This window comes from Plecotus auritus (assembly GCF_963455305.1).
Source record: "Plecotus auritus genome assembly, chromosome: 7".
Lineage (NCBI taxonomy): Eukaryota > Metazoa > Chordata > Mammalia > Chiroptera > Vespertilionidae > Plecotus > Plecotus auritus.
Window position 1 is genome coordinate 16925397 of NC_137774.1, and position 17925 is coordinate 16943321.

At 53.6% G+C, this 17925-nt stretch overlaps 1 protein-coding gene across 14 annotated transcripts in view; it reads left to right on the forward strand.

Annotated features, from left to right (window-relative positions):
- The window catches only part of ZNF385C (zinc finger protein 385C), a 54279-nt gene that overhangs the window by 6136 nt on the left and 30218 nt on the right, over positions 1–17925 (forward strand). For 7 of the 14 annotated variants that reach the window (XM_080677950.1, XM_080677954.1, XM_080677951.1 and 4 more), the window contains exon 2: positions 2813–2864. The exons of 4 other annotated variants lie outside the window; for them this stretch is intronic. In XM_080677950.1, coding sequence (XP_080534076.1) covers positions 2813–2864 — 52 coding nt within the window. Of the gene's footprint in view, positions 1–2812; positions 2865–12254; positions 12346–14045; positions 14076–17925 lie in introns of those variants that run through there. 3 more of the 14 variants (XM_080677955.1, XM_080677957.1, XM_080677947.1) reach the window with 2 other exon arrangements.

A 17925-nucleotide genomic window follows, 5' to 3' on the forward strand; every position in this document is an offset into this window, starting at 1 on the left:
TGGGCAAGGGGCAGAAATGAAGCAGGACTAGTACTGTCTCCTCCCTTCTCTCCTGCTGACATGAGCTCCCCTGGAACTTGCTGTCAGGAGTAAGGGGGAGATAAAGGTAGAAGACTGTGTCTGCACCTGTCCCTTTTCTCTCTCAGGGGCCTTGTAAGCCCCACCCCAGTCTCCTGTGCCTCACCCTCATTTATTTATTCATTCAACAGATATTTATTGAGCACCTACTATGTGTTATACTTGGTAGGCCTTGCCCTGGGAATTCAAGGAGGAATAAGGGTGAATAAGAAATAATACAAGGAGCCTGGCTGGCGTGGCTCAGTGGTTGAGTGCCAACCTATGAACCAGGAGGTCACAGTTTGATTCCTGGGCAGGGCACATGCCTGGGTTGTGGGTTCGATCCCCAGGTGGGGCATGCGGGAGGCAGCCCATCAATGATTCTCTCTCATCATTCATGTTTCTAGCTCTCACGCCCTCTCTGAAATCAATTATTTATATTTATATATTCATTTTTTTTAAGAAAGAATACAAGGAGACAGGGGGAAATCTACCTCAAGGAGGGCAATGAGGGAAGGCCTCTCCTGTGGGCAGTATTTCAGCATCAGCCTTGAGAAGGAGAGAAGAGCCAGGAGGGAAAGGGCGCTCTGGGCAGAGAGCACGGTTTCTGAGAACGCCCTGGGTGAGGGAGCGCTTGCTGTGGTCCGGGGAGAGAAAGAGCCCAGTGTGGCTGAGGATCAGAAGCAAGGGAGGGAGTGGCGCAAAAACAGAGCGGGGCGCGCAGGGTATTCTGACCTGGACATTTTGACCCCAAGGATGTTTTGAATGCAAACATTTGAAACCAAAACATGCCAACACTGGGGACTTTTTTAGAAAGTGTTTTCCTGAGGTGGAGGAGGGGATAGGGGGGACACATGGTGGTGAAAGGAGACTTGACTTGGGGTGGTGAACACACAATACAGTTGTGCAGATGTGTGTTGTAGAATTGTGCACCTGAACCCTGTGTAATTTTGTTAACCAGTGTCACCCCAATAAGTTCAACAAAGAAGGGGTGGGGAGAAAGTGTTTCCCAGTTTGAGCGCTATTCATCCAACTTAATTTCTTGATCAGATTTCCCCATTTTTTTCCTATGGTACAGTTAAACAGATTTCCTCTCCCCACCCCATTCCATTTTAATTTTACGGAAATTATTTCCACCAGCATCAATTCTGTATAAATTTTGCTGCCAAGAGTTGATTCATCAATCAATTTGGCATCATTTGAAGGTTCCTGAGCCTGGTCTCTGTCGTGTGCAACTGACAGACGCTCCAGTTTTGTTAATCCTCACCCAAGGATATTTTTCCCATCGATTTTTAGAGAGAGTGGAAGTGAGAGACAGAGAGAGACAGAGAGAGAGAGAAACATCAATGTGAGAGAGACACATCGATTGGCTGCCTCCCGTACATATCCCGATGGGGGCCAGGGATCGATCCTGCAACCAAGGTACATTCCCTTGACCGAAATTGAACCCGAAACCCTTCAGTTCACAGGCCGACACTCTAACCGCTGAGCCAAACCGGCTAGTGCTAAAGTTTGCATTTTAAAAAAGATTTGTGGGCAAGATTGGATTCTTCTGTCCATGTTAGTCTATAACAAATTTTCTTGTATCCAGTTCTAACCATTGTCAATGTACTTTCTACCAATAATGTCCTTAGGTGGAGAGTTGTATTTATATCTCAGTGAATCTGGGGAAGGATCTGATAGAAGGGGTGGATTGGGAGAGAAAGAAGGTTGGGATAGGATTCTCTTAAAGCACAGGAGAAGCCTTTCCAGGGTTTAGGCAGGAGAGTGACAATCAGATTTGCCTTTTTTAAATGTAGGCTCCTCTGGCCCATGAAGAGCAGACTGGGAGGGCAGGAAGTGGAGCAGTGGAGGCAGGGAGGCCAGAGAAGAGGCTGTTATGCCTCCTCTCTGATGGTAAAGAGAAGTGAGTGGATTGAAGAAGTATTAGGGAGGTGGAAAGGCCAAGGCGATTCTTGTCCCACTCCCCAGGGCCCCAGCACAGCCCTCCTCACATGCCCAGAGTGGCCCACTGTCATGCCCCACCCCCTCAGCTCCTGCCCCTGCCTTCCTCCAAGGCCCCAGACACCTCAGTCTCTGGCCTCTGGAGTTTGCCCAGGGTGGAGACTCAGAACGGGGGTGTTTTCCTTGGGGCTCCCTCCCAGCCTGTCTCCTGACTGAATGCGGCTGTGGGTCAGGGATGCCCTGCTGAGGGTGGGTTGGGGGTGGCCCTTGGATCTGCCCACCTGGAGCACGTGGCCGGAGTAGCCAGGGCAGCCACAGGACTGGCAGTGAAACACACCCAGACACAGGGCGCTTGTTCGGGCCCTGGCTCCAAGCTCAGGGTGTGGCCCTGGGCAGGGGGACAAAGAGGCCTCTGTCGATGCGTGCAGGGCACGGAGCCCACCTGGGCCAGGCGAGGTCTGCCTGAGGAATGAGGGAGATGGGCCTGGGGGTACTTGAGAGAAGGCTTGAGGTGACACAGATCTGAGATTGGGTGTCAGCTGGGCCAAGTCACTTCCTCTCCTTGACCTTCAGTCTCCACACCTGTAAATGGAATCTTAATCCCAGCCTCCAGACCCTGGTGGATCATCAGGACGCCCTGGGTTCACTGACTATAAAGCATCGCCTTCCTAGGATCATATATTTGTTAACATTATTTAACAAACACATAGTGATTACCTTGTGCCTGTTTGCTAAACACTTTATAATGATTGACTCATTTAATCCCCATAACGACCCTCTAAGAGAGGTACCATTTATCCTTATTTTACAGATGGGGAAACTGAGGCACAGAGGTGGCCAAGGTCCCACAGGAAGTGGCAGAGGTAGGATGTGAGCCTGGGGAAGTATGGGTACACGCTGGTCCTTCCAGAAAGGAAGGGGCGGGTGAACCTTGGGCCAGGCACCTGAAGGGGGGACTGATGCTTTCGCGGGGCTGGGGGGTATGCTGCAGGCATCTGCCTTGGGGAGCATAACTGTGATGTCTCTCACCCCAGGGCCTGGCCTCTAGGGTAGGGCTAGGAGCCAGTGGGAGGGAGAGAAGTCAGACTCAGGGAGAGGAGTCCGGGGACCAGAGACCCAGGGCAGGAGAAGGGGGGTGGAGCAGGGATCTCAAGGAGCAGGTCACAAGCCTGGCGTCTTTGGCCCACGAGCAGCTGTGCCCAGGGGAGGCTGGGGCAGATCTGGTATTCCTTCAACAATGATGAGTCATACCCTGTGGGGTGCCAGGCTTTGTGCCGCGTACTTGGAGGAGCCAGCCTGATCCCTGGGAGCCCAGGGTCTGGTCAGACTGGAAACAGGGACATGGGACAGATGGGCAGGAGGCTCAGCTAAGGGGCTGAGGGTGGTGGGAAAAGAGTCCAAGCCCACACGTGGGGGACCTTCGGAATTCATGATAAGCCTAGGCGCATGCGCAGGACTTGACTGGCGGAGAAAGGAGGCGGGGCTTCCCAGCCTGAGGGCTCTGGGATGGGACAGCCTGCACTGAAGCAGCAGGAGGTCCTGGTGGGCGTGGCCTGGACCAGCGCTGGGGAGGTGTGTGAGCTGGAATGTGCTCTCCTACCCACTTCCCTAGACCTGTCCATCTTCAGAATCTCCTGGGAGCTTGTTAAAAAAGTAGACGCTGGGCCTCACCCACCACTGAATCCAAACTCCTGGGGTGGGGCCCATCCCAGGTGATGCTTACCTGGCCCGCTCTTGGGAGTCCTGCGGGCGTGGGGGTTCTCACTCTTTGCACATCACCTGGGTAGAATTTAAAAGGCCCAGACTAATCCTGCCAGAATCCCCGAGGAGGGGCCCAGGCAGCAGAGGTTTTCCAAGTTGCCCAGGCGATTCCGGAGAGCAGCCATGGTTGAGGAACCTCAGGCAGGCCTGTCCTTCATGTCAGCCAGGTCTGTGCTGAACTGTCCCCTCCTCAGAGAGGTCTTCCGTGGCCACGCGTCCTCCATGACCTCGTGTGTTTATCTGCTTATCAGTGTGCCCACCCACCCCCCCCACCCCCACCCCCACCCCCGCCCTGGATCGCAGGCTCCATGAGGGTCCCTCGTGACCTCAGTTCACTGCTGGATCCCCTGGCATAGAATGGAGGGCCTGGCATATGGTAGATATCCAACAAATGTTTATTCAGTGAGTTTACCGAGCCCCTACTCTGTGCCAGCCACAAAGGGAGACGCTCTCCCTCTATTGTCTCTTAATTCTTCTAAGGACCCTATGAAACAGCTACTACTGGGCCCGTTTTACAGATCAGAGAGGTGAAGCAAAGGTCTGATGGCTCCAGAGCCCAGGCTCCCTCCTGAGCCTGAGCTGCCTCCCAGCCAAGGCCTTGGAGCAGCCCTGCTATGGGAAGCAGCAGAGGGGTCTGGAGGCTGGACAGCGGGCCTGCGGGGCCTGGGCCATGTTGAAACAGCCCGTCCTTGGGGTGTTTCTTGGAACCTCGCAGTTAGTTTTGAAAGGCCTCCTTCATGGCCTGCAAGGGCTGTGTGCTTTCACCCGCTGGACCTGTTTGAGAGGAGGACACCTTGATGTGGTCGCAGTTGCTCCCTGGCCAGCAAGGGGGACTGTGGCCACCCCACCATCTCCCACAGCCAATGCGCTTGGAGGCTCTCCCCTCCCTCCTGCCCCAGGTGACCCTGGATTCTCAAGGTCATCCTCAGCCTCCTCCTGCCTCCATCCTTCTGAGGTCAGGATGGGTTAGGTTCAGTTTCTCATACTGAGGAAGGGGATAAAGGACGCCAAAGTCCAGTGGGGTGGGCAGGGGTGGGAGGATTCTGCTGGACAAACTAACTCAATAAAAGCATCAGGAAATTAAGGGTGGGTCAGAGAGACTCAAAGATCTTAACTTCCACAGGGTTGATCCTGGCTGGTAGTCAGGGCCTCTCCCAGCCTCTTCTGAATGCAGCTCTTTAAGTAAGAAGGAAGGTAGCCAAGGTCACAGTGAGGACCCCCTGGCCCTCAGTCCTTCCCATCCCTTCCATGGGGCAGTATGGGGAAGTCCCCTCGGTAATCCGACTACCTTCTAGACTGCTGCTATTGCATCTAATATTGTGGGGAGGGGGCCACCCCTGCTGTGGACACCCCGGTTGGCAGCCTCGTGTTTTCTAGCTCTCCTACACTACCCAGGCGGCTCTGCCAAGCTGGGTGAGGAGGTTGAAATAATTTCCGTTGCATTGGCAACAAACACAAATTGGATACAGCTCTGGGCTGGAAAAGATTGGGGACGTGCTGGCAGTGTTGGGGGCAAGATGATGGCAGGAGAGGGGGTTTAGTCTGGGCATGGATGGACACCCTGGTTGGGAAAGGGATCATTGGTAAGGTTTTGGGGGTTCAACCCAGGCCCATTTGTCTTCCTTTTCTTTTTGTCCCATTAGTTTCAAAGCACAGCTGAGAGGAAGTTATTCCTGCAGTCTGCTCACAGTCCCTCCTGCTGGAGCTGACGATGCCATCCTCACATCACAGTGGCTCCTTACAGCTTGCAGGGTATTTTCTATAGGTGTTATCTTATTTTTTTTTTAAATATATTTTTATTGAATTCAGAGAGGAAGGGAGGGGAGATAGAAACATCAATGATGAGAGAGAATCATTGATCGGCCGCCTCTGCACACCCCGCACTAGGGAGTGAGTCCACAACCCAGACATGTGCCCCACCGGGAATTGAACCATGACCTCCTGGTTCATAGGTCGATGCCCAACCACTGAGCCACACTGGCTGGGCTACATGTTATCTTGTTTAATCTTCTCAGCTGTCAGCCTGGGGTCAGGGGAGTTGTTACTGTTATCATTATCCCCAGTTCACAGACAGGGAACAATTGTGGAGAAAAGGGGTGTGTTCCCAGTCACGGTTAGTGAGCGGCACAGTTGTAATGTAAGTGCATGTTTGATGATTCCATATTACTCATGAAGCCCCCAAATTCCTCTCACAGACAGACACGCACTCATCCTCTTCCTGGCTCCTCCCCCTCCCATCTCGCTGCAACTCAGAAGCAGCCTGGACCTGCGGAGGATGGGGGGGCGGGGGAAGGGGAGTTATCCCCTCCAGCCCCCTGCCTCTACCCTGGGGAGGTGGAGCCTCCTCGTGGCGGTGTCTGGAGCTCATCTGGCTGTGGTCCAGGAGAGGGTGGCGGCCGCAAAGTCAGGGGACTCAAGGGTGTCAGCTGCTGCTCTTTCTTTTTGGGCAAAGACTTTTAAAGTTTAATGTGATAATCTCGTCCTGGTTACTGCAAACTGAGGGCCTCTGGTCCATCCAAGAATTCATTACCAGCCTCACAGGAGAAGCGGGAGACTGTGCTGGGCCCTCCAGCCTCCTCGCTCCCATCCTCATGCACACTAGGAAGGACTGCACCTTGGTTTGTTTTAGTGGAAAGAAGGTGTTTTTAGATCAGGGCAGAGATGATAAAGTAGGGCCTCCCTACTTCAAGACCTGGACCAGGAGACCCCAACCTTCCCTTTTGCATCTGAGCTGTGACTGTTCTAGAAAGGGGCTGCTGAGGAGCCGGGGTGTGAGGCCAGTCAGAGGGCATCCACGTCAGCCAGGCAGGGCCACGGGAGGTCATGTCCCCTCCCCATTTCACGAGTGGGAAACGGAGGCCTGTTGCTATTGTCTCCCCACCCTGCCAGCCCCGAGAAAACCAATTAGCACTGTGTCTGGTTCTGGGTCCCGAGTGCCTGTCTCATTATTTGGGGATTTATGTCTCGGTCACCATGAAGGACAACTGTCACAGTTTTTCCACTGGGAGGAGCCTGGCCAGCCCGAGAGCTCAGGCGGCAGGAGGTGGTGCCGTGCAGCTTGGGGCAGGATGGGGATTTAATTTCAGGGGGATTTGCAATGGGTGGGGAGCCACCCTGGGCACATGGTGGCTCTGGGCTATTTTAGGAGGCAAACGGCTGGCCCAAGGGGGAGGGAGCGTGGTGGACTTGTTCAAACCATCAGTGATTCTGCCCTTTCGGTGGGAACAGGAAGAACCCACGATGGACAGGGTAAGCCAACCCAAGTTTGGGCCTTCTCCCACCTGCCGGGAACCCAGGGGTTCAGAATTACGATGCCACTGCACCCCAGTCCAGGCAATGAGAAGAATAGAAGCTGCTGGCCGGTCAGGGGTCTATGGCTTCTTGCCTGAGTCCTTGGCCACCAGGCTTTGCCTCAGCGCAGCCCTTGGTATTAGTATGAACGATGGATCGAACCATCTCATCTTTGTAGTAGAAATTACACTCAGGAAAAGCACCATGAGGCAGGGAAGAGGGCCGGGCTCAGCCAGGTGCTTCTTCTGTACGGGCCACTTCCAAACTGGTAAAGTGGGTTGCGAAGTCCCTTCATCTCTCTGAGCTTCAGTGTCCGTGCCCAAAGCAGAGACACAAACACCCCATTAATGATGCCTATGTTATCAAGTGGGCACATATTGTGTCAGGGATGGGCTCACATCACCCTCAGTGATGTTGTTATGTATTAATTGACCCATTTTACAGATGAGGACGCTGAAGCTCAGAGAGGGAAAGCCACTTGCCTAAGTTCACACAGCCCATCCCATTTCTCATGCTCACATTCCATGTCTCAAACCCAGCAGTATGAACTGGTTGCCAGGCTGGGAATTCACCACAGATAAAACAGAGGAAGGGAGATAACAGGATGAGATTGGGCAGCAGTGAGAACTGAGTGGTCTAACTAGAGACTCTGTGACTTTATTTAGACTAAAGGTTATTTCCTGGTCAGGGGGAGGGCAATCACCAGGGGCTGAATCCTCCCTTGAACAAGTGATAGGTGTGCAAGGGGGCGCCAGCACTACCTGGCTCATCCAGCTCTCATTACTAGGAAGAGGTTTTCTGTTTTCTTCCTCCTCACCTCCCCCTTTATAGCAAAATCATCATCATCCCCATCACCATCATCACAGGTCAGGTTGGGATAAGGCCTTTAGAGGTACCATGACATAGAGGAAAGAGAGCCTACAGTTCGGAGTCAAACAAATGAGGTTCAATTCTTCCCCTTTCTAGCTGTGTGTCCTAGGGTAAATAAACTAACCTCTCTGAGCCTCCCTTTTCTTATCTTCAAAGTGAGGAGAGAAATACCACCTTTTTATGGCTATTAAGAGGATAAAAGGGATCAATAAAGGTATGGAAAGGATGGGAAGGGCCTGGAATACAGACGCCTAACAAGTAAGGGCCGTGTTTTGACTGTGTGCAGGGTTGGAGTTTAGGAGTGTGTTATTCCTAGGTATCTAGGTGAAGCCACGTCTTTGTGGTGGCACTAAGCTGGCACCTGTGGTCCTGCTGACTGATTTTGACAGACTGGGCAGAACAGGAGAGCCAGCAAGCCTCACTTAAGGTCTGGTGCTCACAGTTCAAGAAATCACTCTCTTGGCAACTAGATGGGGGCGCTTAACTTGCCAGCATATCACATGAAAATAGATGTGGGGTGTTTCATGGACCCCAGCTCTATATAGAGCTGACTCAATAGTGCAGAAAAGTTAAGGAGTGGGCAACATTAATAGAGGACAGTGTTGAGGATGGGGGGAGGTGATTCTTTCCCTTTTTCTGTTCTAAGGAGAATATTGAAAGCTTAAATACGTTTAGAAGGATGTGACTGGAATAATGAAACACCTAGAAACCATTTAGTCAACACATTTTTAAAAAATGTATTTTTATTGATTTCAGAGAGAGGAAAGGAGAGAGAGAGAGAAACATCAATGATGAGAGAGAATCACTGATCAGCTGCCTCCTGGGCATGTGCCCTTGACTGGAATCAAATCTGCAGGCCGATGCTCTATCCACTGAGTTAAACCAGCTAGGGCTCAACACATTTTTATTAAGTTGCTTAGTTTAGATCAGTTGGTCACCATGCAAGGTACTGGGCAGAATGGAGTGAATGGACCCCAGACTTAACCCTCTCAGTGCAGTGGGGTGTCCAGGGCAGGGTTTGGGAGAGAGTTCAATACAGTGTGATAAGCGCAGTGTTAGGGACCCATACGGGGTGCCCTGGGAGCACATAGGAGGGGCTTTCTCCTGAAGATGGGGAAGAATGAATAGTTGAGGGAAATGGGTCTCTTTAGCTGGGAGAAGAGACCTCTTAGAAAGAAGCTGCCAGTGGTTTTCAGCTGGCTGTGGAAAGTGGGGTGTACTTTTTCCAAATGACCAGGGAGCAGATCTGGAGCCAGTGCAAGGCATTATAGGAAAGCAGCTCTCGGCCCCCCTTAGTAACGGCGTTTCGTAACGGTGTTTCTGTCATTGAGAATATCCAACAATGGAGTGGACTGTCTCGGGAGGCAGTGAGCTCCCTGTCATGGTCATATTTAAGCAAAGGCCAGAGGGTAGCTTGTGAGGGACAAATTACCAAAAGGACAGTATGACCTCTAAGATCCCTTCCAAGTCTGAGCAACTGCAATTCTCCCTGGACAGACAGGATGTGGACTGTGAGGGAGAGAAGTGTGACTGGATCAGGTTAGGCGGTGGGTGTGCTGTGGATGGCAGGTTACACCCGGTGTACCATGACTGTCATCCTCCCCCTGGATTTATTATTTTTTTTTAGTAACTGCTTTATTGAGATATAAATCACATACCATATCATTCACCCATTTATAGGGTACAATTTCTCATATATTTTTTTATTGATTTCAGAGAGGAAGGGAGAGGGAGAGATAGAAACATCAATGATGGAGAGAGAATCGTTGATGGGCTGCCTCCTGCATTAGGGATCGAGCCCACAACCCAGGCATGTGCCCTGACCAAGAATCAAACCCATGACCTCCTGGTTCATAGGTCAGTGCTCAACCACTGAGCAACACTGGCTGGGCTATAAGTACAATTTAATGTGGATTTACTGTTAGAGTGGAAATGAGTTCCTGCATTCATTCAACAACTATTTAGCAAGCATCTGTTAGGTATACATCAAGCTTTATGCCAGTGCTTCAGATGCCTGGGAAATAAAAGCTCTGCCCTCATGAGGGAGACAGGTACGTATCCAAGCACAAGAATGATGTCTTGCCCTGGCCGGTTTGGCTCAGTGGATAGAGCATTGGCCTGCGGACTGAAGGGTCCCAGGTTCGATTCCAGTCATGGGCACATGCCCAGGTTGCATGCTCGATCCCCTCCTGGAGCATGCAGGAGGCAGCCGACCAATGATTCTCTCTTATCATTGATGTTTCTAGCTCTTGCTTCCTTTCCCTTCCTTGCTGAAATCAATAAAAATACTAATATATTAAAAAAAAAAAAAAAAAAAAGAATGATGTCTTGGGAGACGTGCTAAGAGGGAAATTAACCAGGGGCTGGGACAGAGGATAAGAAGGCTGGGGAACCAGGCCTGGGAGGTGACTGTGGGGCTGAGGCTTAAGGAACCAGGGAACAGCCCTGTGAAGGTCAGGGGGGTGCTCCAGGCCGAGGGAACAGCAGGGGCAGAGGCCTCCAGGCAGGAGGGAGTTGGTGGGTGTGAGGAGCAGGAAGAGGTGCTGGGAGATGGTAGCAGCGGTGGAGGCACACCAGAGCTCCCCACCAAGGACCTGCTCTCTAGCCGGCGTGGCCGTGTGAGGCGTGCTGGAGCGTGAGGTGGGCGAGCAGCACTGACACATCTCCTTTGCATACAGGAGCCACTTCTGCCCCTTTCTTGGGGACTCACTTTTTTTTTTTTTTTTTTTAATCCTCACCTGAGGATATTTTTCCATTGCTTTTTAGAGAGAGTGGAAGGGAGCAGGAGGGAGAGAGAGAGAAAGAGAGAGAGACAGAGAGAGAGAGAGAGAGAGAGAGAGAAACATTGATGTGAGAGAGGCACATCGATCGATTGGTTGCCTCCTGCAACTGCCAGACCAGGGCCAGGGATCAAGCCTGCAACTGAGGTACATGCCCTTGACTGGAATCAAACCCGGGACCCTTCAGTCTGCAGGCCGATGTTCTACCCACTGAGCCAAACCAGCTAGGGTGGGGACTCCCTTTCTTTCTTTTTAAAAACATATATTTTATTGATTTTTTACAGAGAGGAAGGGAGAGGAATAGGGAGTTAGAAACATCCATGAGAGAGAAACATCAATCAGCTGCCTCCTGCACGCCCCCTACTGGGGATCGAGCCCGCAACCAAGGTACATGCCCTTGACCGGAATCAAACCCAGCACCCTTCAGTCGCAGGCCCATGCTCTATCCACAGAGCCAAACCGGCTAGGGCAGGACTCCCTTTCTTACTGCCTCCCCAGTCACAGAAAGATGGCAGAGCTCTCTCAGGAGGTCAAGCCACCAGCCCCTTCCTCTTCCCTCCCCTGCTTGGCTCTGTGCTCCTGCATTGTGCCCCAGACCGACTGTCCACTGATTCCTCTGGAGGAATCAGAAATGAACTCTAGCCCTGACTAGTGTGGCTGGTGGGTCTCAAGGTTCGATTTCTGGTCAAGGGCACATAGCTGGGTTGCAGGTGTGTCTCTCACAAGGATCTCTCTCTCTCTCTCTCTCTCTCTCTCTCTCTCTTCCTCCCTCCCTCCCTCCCTCCCTCCCTCCCTCCTTCCCTCCCTTCCACTCGCTTGAAAACAAAACAATGTAAAAAAAATATCCTCAGGTGAGGAATAACAAAAATAATAAAATAAAATGAAATAAAATGAAATAAATGAACCCCAGCCACACAGGGCAGGGGCAGGGCTGTTCCCCACCCAGCAGGCCCTCTGGCCGTCTCCCCTGCCCTCCAGCAATGGTTCCTAGGACCAGTCTGGTCTCCCATTGGGCGCTCATTTCCTGTGCAACTTGGATCAGTTACCTCATGTCCCCAATCTTTCATTTCCTGGTCCGTAAAATGGGGATCAAACCAGTCCCAGCAGAGTAGTTTGTGGGGATTGAATGTGATCCCTCTTGGCACCCAGTAGGTGCTCCATGAATGTCAGCTTCCTCCTCTCCGAGCTTTCCCCCAAAGACGGGCCATTTGCAGGGGGTGCGGGAGGTCGCAGGAGGCCAGTGGTAGGTGGCCACTTTGGGGTCCCCTTCCCTGAGTCTGGGACCCCTGGGAAGCTGAAGGGCACTCCGGCCTGACGGGCCAGCCGTAGCAGCAGTCTTCAGTGTGCCCAGCCATTTCCGCAGGGAGAGCCCCAGCTGTCCCCTCGCCTTCCTCCCCGGGGATCCCCACCCTGTCCCCCTCCGCAGCTCGCTTGCCCACTCGCCGGGCTCCGTTCCGGGCAGCGGCTCCTGGCACCGGCTCTGCGTGGCCGCCCAGGGGCGGGCTTGGGAGGCGCGGCGGCCGCTCTGGGACGCACGGGCCGGACTCACCCGCGCGCACCTCTGGGAGCCGCGGATACGGGTCTCCCTGGGTGGCCGCGGGCGGCTGGATGCGGCCCCGCTCGGGCCGGGAGCGCCCTTCAGGTAGGCGGCCGGCGCGCCCCATCCCGGACCCACGCGCGCTGGGGCTGAGCGCCCGCCGGGGCCGCGCGCCGGGTGCGGTGTCGGTGACTCTGAGAGCTGCGGCCAGCGGCCAGGACCTTACCCCACCTGGAGTCCGGAGAGGTGGGAGACTAGGACCCCAACTTAGCCAGAAACTGAGGTTGGGGTCGGGGAACAATGAGAGTGATGGTGAAAAGGAAGGGAGGCTGGGACCACCGGGCAGAGAGGACGAGACCCCACCTAAGGAGGGCACCATTCTCTGGAGACAGACCTAAGACCTAAGGCCTTCTTTTCCTACGGAGTTTAGAGAACCCCAGAATCAACCCACCCTTATCAGCCCCTGGGGTAGAACTGAATGGAAGGGGGGAGGGAGGGGACGTCCATTGTTTCTTTGGGGTGTAAAGAGCACTCTGCGCTCTGCACCTTCCTCCATCACAGCCATTGGAGCGGCCTGCCCCGCCCCTCCCCCTTCAGCAGAATGCCTCCTCTTCAGCAGCAGGGCATAGGCCGGGCCCTCCTGGCCTGCCTCCTGCCCACAGCTCTCAGACAGCGGGACCTCCCAGCCCTCCTCCCTCTGGCTCCTGGGACTCATTCCCGGAGTCTGGGCCATCCTGGGCAGGGAGTGAGGTTTGAGGGAGCTACTGCTCAGTCCTATGGGGAGCTGGGCGGACAGAGCAGGTGGTGGATGAGGCTGAGCTGTGCCAGGATCCTGGGCCTGGGGTCTGGGGCGTGTCCTGTACACGTCGGGTTTCCTAGGCCTTGCCTGGCTGCACAGGCGAGAAAAGGTGGCGCTGAGGCCAATACTCCCTTCCTAACGCCCCACCTCTCACCACCCCCTTAGAGGCAGCTACTCTGTGTTGCTCTGTGGACCCTGCAAGGAGAAATGCAAGTTGGTAGCAAGAAGGATTTCCTTCCTGGGGGTGGCTTGAGGGTCCTTGGGAGGAGCCTCGCTGTCCAGGAGGGTCTGGGGGACACCCAGCCCATAGGGGGTAAGGACAGAGTAGATTGGAGGAGGGAACATGGGGGGACAGTGACCTCATCCCTGAACCATTATTCTCCTTCACCTCCCGTGCCCTCCCCTCTCCCTTCCTTGGAGCTGAGTGTTGACTTTCAGCACCTCTTAGCCAGCTCACTCCTGCGATCCCCTGCACCCAGCAGTCTCGGGGGAAAGGTGACAGGCTTCCTCTGTCACCACTTTGGATGGGAAAACAGGCACGGCTGCCTTGGTTTGCCTAATGCAATCCCCACCTGGCCCCTGACATCTGGACCAGCAGTTGCCCGGTCCCCAGGACCTTCTGCCTCAGGGATGTGTGGGCTGGGGGTTGACACAGCTGGCCCCACTCAAGCCATTCTACCCCTGAGGCGGGGGTCTCTGGCTCCTGTGGAGAGTTTTGGGTATGACTCTGGGTGACCCCAGCTCTCTGGGCGCACAGAATGGCTGGGTGGTGCCACTCTGTGGTGGCCACACACTGAAGTGGGTTGTCCCCCCCTTCCTCACCCTAGGAAGGTGTCAGCCTTGGGAAGGGGGAGGTGGAGGGAAGAGACCAAAATGCTCAGTGGTGGCTCCTCGGGGGCACTGAGGGGGCAGCCAGGCCCAGGAGGGCTCATACTTTACTAGGACAAGAACAGACAAAGCCTCCCTTCTCCTGGACACTTCTCTCTGCAGCTGGAGCAGTGGGCACGGAAGATGCCACACTCCTGCTCATGATCCGGTGAGTCATAGGATAGGATACAACTGGCACCCGCCCCCCCCCCCCCCCGCCCCTGCATCATAGGATGGGAGAGAGCTGGCCCTACTCACCTGCCCCTCTTTTAGACTCTGAGCTTCCGCGTCCTCATTTGTAAAGCCTCACAGGGTTGTTATGAGGGTAAATGGAAGTGATGTTTCTACAGCGCCCGGAAGGCAGTGAGCACTCACCACTGGGCAGTTCTTTCTCCATACCCTCCCCACTGGCCGGCCCCCACTTCCTCTGAGGCAGCTGCTCTGTGTTGCCACTGCCACACGGCCTGGCCTGCGCCTGCGAAGGACCTAAGAGATTAGCTCAGCCCAACCCCCTCTCTTTAAAGACGGAAACCAAAGCTCCGAGGGGCAGGGACTGGCCCAAGGTTGGCCAGCCAGCCAGGCTCCCTTCTCAAAGGCAGGTCCTGGGACCTGGCTGGAGGAGGCGGGAGGGTAAATGCTGGCAGCCGTGGGGGAAAATGCCAGAATGTAATTGGGCTCATTAAAAGTTTGGTGAGGGAGCCCTTCAGGCCCGGCCAAGGGCTGGGGACAAGCCGAGAACCTTCCTCTCCCATTAACCCTTCGGCAAAAGTAGTTCTTTCTTGAGGAACCCCTTCCCCAGGCTGCAGCTGGAAAAACCTCTGCCCTGCATTTTATGACCTCCGCATTTCTTTCTGTCCAACCCTCTTTGGAGAGGCAGACAGAGAATTCCACCTTACCGCCGTGCCAGCGGGCCCCACTGAAACCCAGCCTGAAGTCCATTGTCACTTTGCAAGAAGTGCTCACTTTGCAAGATGGGGCCCCGGGTAGTGCTCCCACCCCCCACCCCCCAATCCCTGCAGCTCCATACAGATGGACACACAGACAGACAGGCAGACAGCAACCCTGGCCTCCATCAGCTCTCCAGCTCTGGAGTAAGCAGGCCTTCAAGTGGGTGGCTCCCTCCCATTATCCAACCTCCCCTCCCTGCTTCAGCCTCAGCCCCATCCCTCAGGGAAGGTGAGAACACAGAGGGATTTGCCCCCCAGGTGTCTGTTTAGATCACAGATAAACAGACACCTGGACACACCCATGCTCTTTTGCTCGGCTCTCACCTGTTCTTTTCGTGAGTTACGTTCAGTTCTCCCCCTTTCTTCCCACCCCTTCCTCCCAGCCTCTCTGGCTCTGGCTCCAACTCCTCCTGACCAGGATGTGGCATCTCCCTGCCTGGCACCCTGACCTGATAGGGGCTGGGCAACCACAAGCCTCCCCAGGAGCCCTGAGTCAGACAAGTTCAAGTTCAGGTCCGGCCATAAAACCTCTCAGAGCCTGTTCTCTCATCTATGACGTGGGGTAATAGGTTAATAATAGTGCCCACCTCATGGGGTTGTTGTGAAGTTTAAGAGAGATCCTGTGTGTAAAGCACCTGGCACACAGGAAGCTCTCAGTAAAGTGGTTGTCATCGTGAAGAAGAGGTGGCCTGGCAGCGAGGTGGTAGAGAGGGGGTGGGGACGTCTCTAGAAGCAGCTCTTGCCCTGCCATGTACTTAAGAAAGTCCTCTCTCCTGCTCTGGGACTCAATTTCCTCTTTTGTTAAAGAGAGCATGTGGGCCAGGTCCTGTCCAAGTGTGGGTCCTGGTAGGGTGAGTCATGCTGGCTCTGAACAGGGGCCAGGGCATGGAGTGCTGACCTGCTGGTGCTGGTGACAGGGGTTAGATAGATGTTTGTGTGCCCTAAAAATTGCCCACCCCTTCACATTTTCTGGGTGGGAGCCCTAGCTTGGCTGGAGTGGTGTAACTCCTGAGGGGACAGCTGGGAAGGCCTGGGAAGGCAGGGCAGGCTGTGGCAGGCCCAGCAGCCTGGCCGAGGGGGTCACAATTAGCCCCAGCATCCAGGAGGGCCCTGTGAGCCCAGAGGCTGTATATCACGAAGGTTTAATCAGCTCATGGCAGATATTTGTCTGCTCTCTTGAGCCATGTCCTCGGCCTGCCTGTCATAAATTGCACTGAGATTTCAAACCCTCCCTGTCCCCTTTCTGGCAGGGGGCAGGCAGCTCCCTTGGCATGGCCGGAAAAATCTCATTACCCTGACACCTCTTACCCCTGGCCAGTTGGACCCCTCCCCCCTCCTTCCAACATTTGCACCTGGTACTTTCTGCCTGCCCTTTCTTCCTGCTGGGAGGGTGGGGAAACACTTGTAAAGGAAGGAGATAACTGTGGTGACCTCCAGCTAGAGGTGAGAGCGTACAGAATGTTGGCAGAGGTTCAGTGCAGCCTTGGAGATGGGGGTGGGATTTTCACAAGGTGATGGGAGTAACTTTCCAGTGTGGCAGGGCTGTGCCCTGGACTCCAGACATATTGCTCCGGCACTTGGCATGCCTCGGAGGGGCAACCTAGTTGCCCCAGGAGTGTGGAGGAGTGGGATCCTCCCTGCATGCAGGGGTACTGAGTTCCACCTCTAATCTTGCCACCTGGTGCTCACTGCGCCACCTGGAGGCTCTCTCTGGAACTGCACCCCAGCCACACCACCATGCAGAGGGAAGGGGGCCTTCAAATCACATACGATCACGCAAGAGTCAAATCCATGGTGTGTTTTCTAGGGCTGCTGTAACAAAGTACTACAAGCCAGGTGGTCTAAACAACAGACGTTTGTTGTCTCATAGTTCTGGCGTCTAGAAGGTCAAGATCAAAGCGTCATTGAGGTTAGTTCCTTCTGAGGGCAGGGAGGAAGTCTGTTCCATGCCTCTCCCCTAGCTTCTGAGGTTTGCTGGCAAAGTTTGGCATTCCTTGGTCTGTAGAAGCATCACTCTGATCTCCGCCTTCATCTTCACGTGGCATTCTCTCTGTGTAAATGATTGTGTCCAAATCCCCCCTTTATAAGAACACTAGTCTTATTGGATTAGGGGGCCACCCTGCTCCAGTATTGCCTCATCTTAACCTAATAATATCTGCAATGACCCCATTTCCAAACAAGGTTGTATTTCATATTCTGAAGTGCTGGGATTTCAACATACGAATGTGAGGGGGCACCATTTAACCCATAACACGTGGCGAGTCTCAGAGGTTCAGTGACAGTCTCATTCCATGATATGGGCACAGTGACACCCACATTGTGACACAGCTACACCGTGGCATACACACAGATTGAGCAACACAGATTCACCTGAACAAACAATGGGTAACAGGGGTAACAGAGGCATTTGCAGTGACCCAGGTAGGCCATGACAGACACACACAGTAACAGATCCAGTGACTCCACTGACAAGCTGCAAAGCATAGCCACGCTGCGGATTAATAATAGCTGACTTTTATAGGACACTGAGAAATGTTTTTACATCGTTCAGTTCAGCTAATGATCACATTATGCTTGTGACTTAAGAACTGTTAGTCATCATCCCATTTTACAGATATACAGATGAGGGGAATGAGGCTCAGGTCACACAGCAGGTAAGTGGCAGAGCTGAGGTTTGAACCCAGGTGCGAGTCAGTATAGAGCTCATACTGTTTTTTGTTGTTGTTGTTGTTAATCCTCACCTGAGGGTATTTTTTCCATTGATTTTTTAAAAATATATTTTATTGATTTTTTACAGAGAGGAAGGGAGAGAGAGAGAGAGTTAGAAACATCGATGAGAGAGAAACATCAATCAGTGCTCGCTTCGGCAGCACATATACTAAAATGGAACGATACAGAGAAGATTAGCATGGCCCCTGCGCAAGGATGACACCCAAATTCGTGAAGTGTTTCATATTTAAAAAAAAAAAAAAAAGAAAAGAAACATCAATCAGCTGCCTCCTGCACACCCCCTACTGGGGATGTGCCTGCAACCAAGGTACATGCCCTTGACCGTAATTGAACCTGGGACCC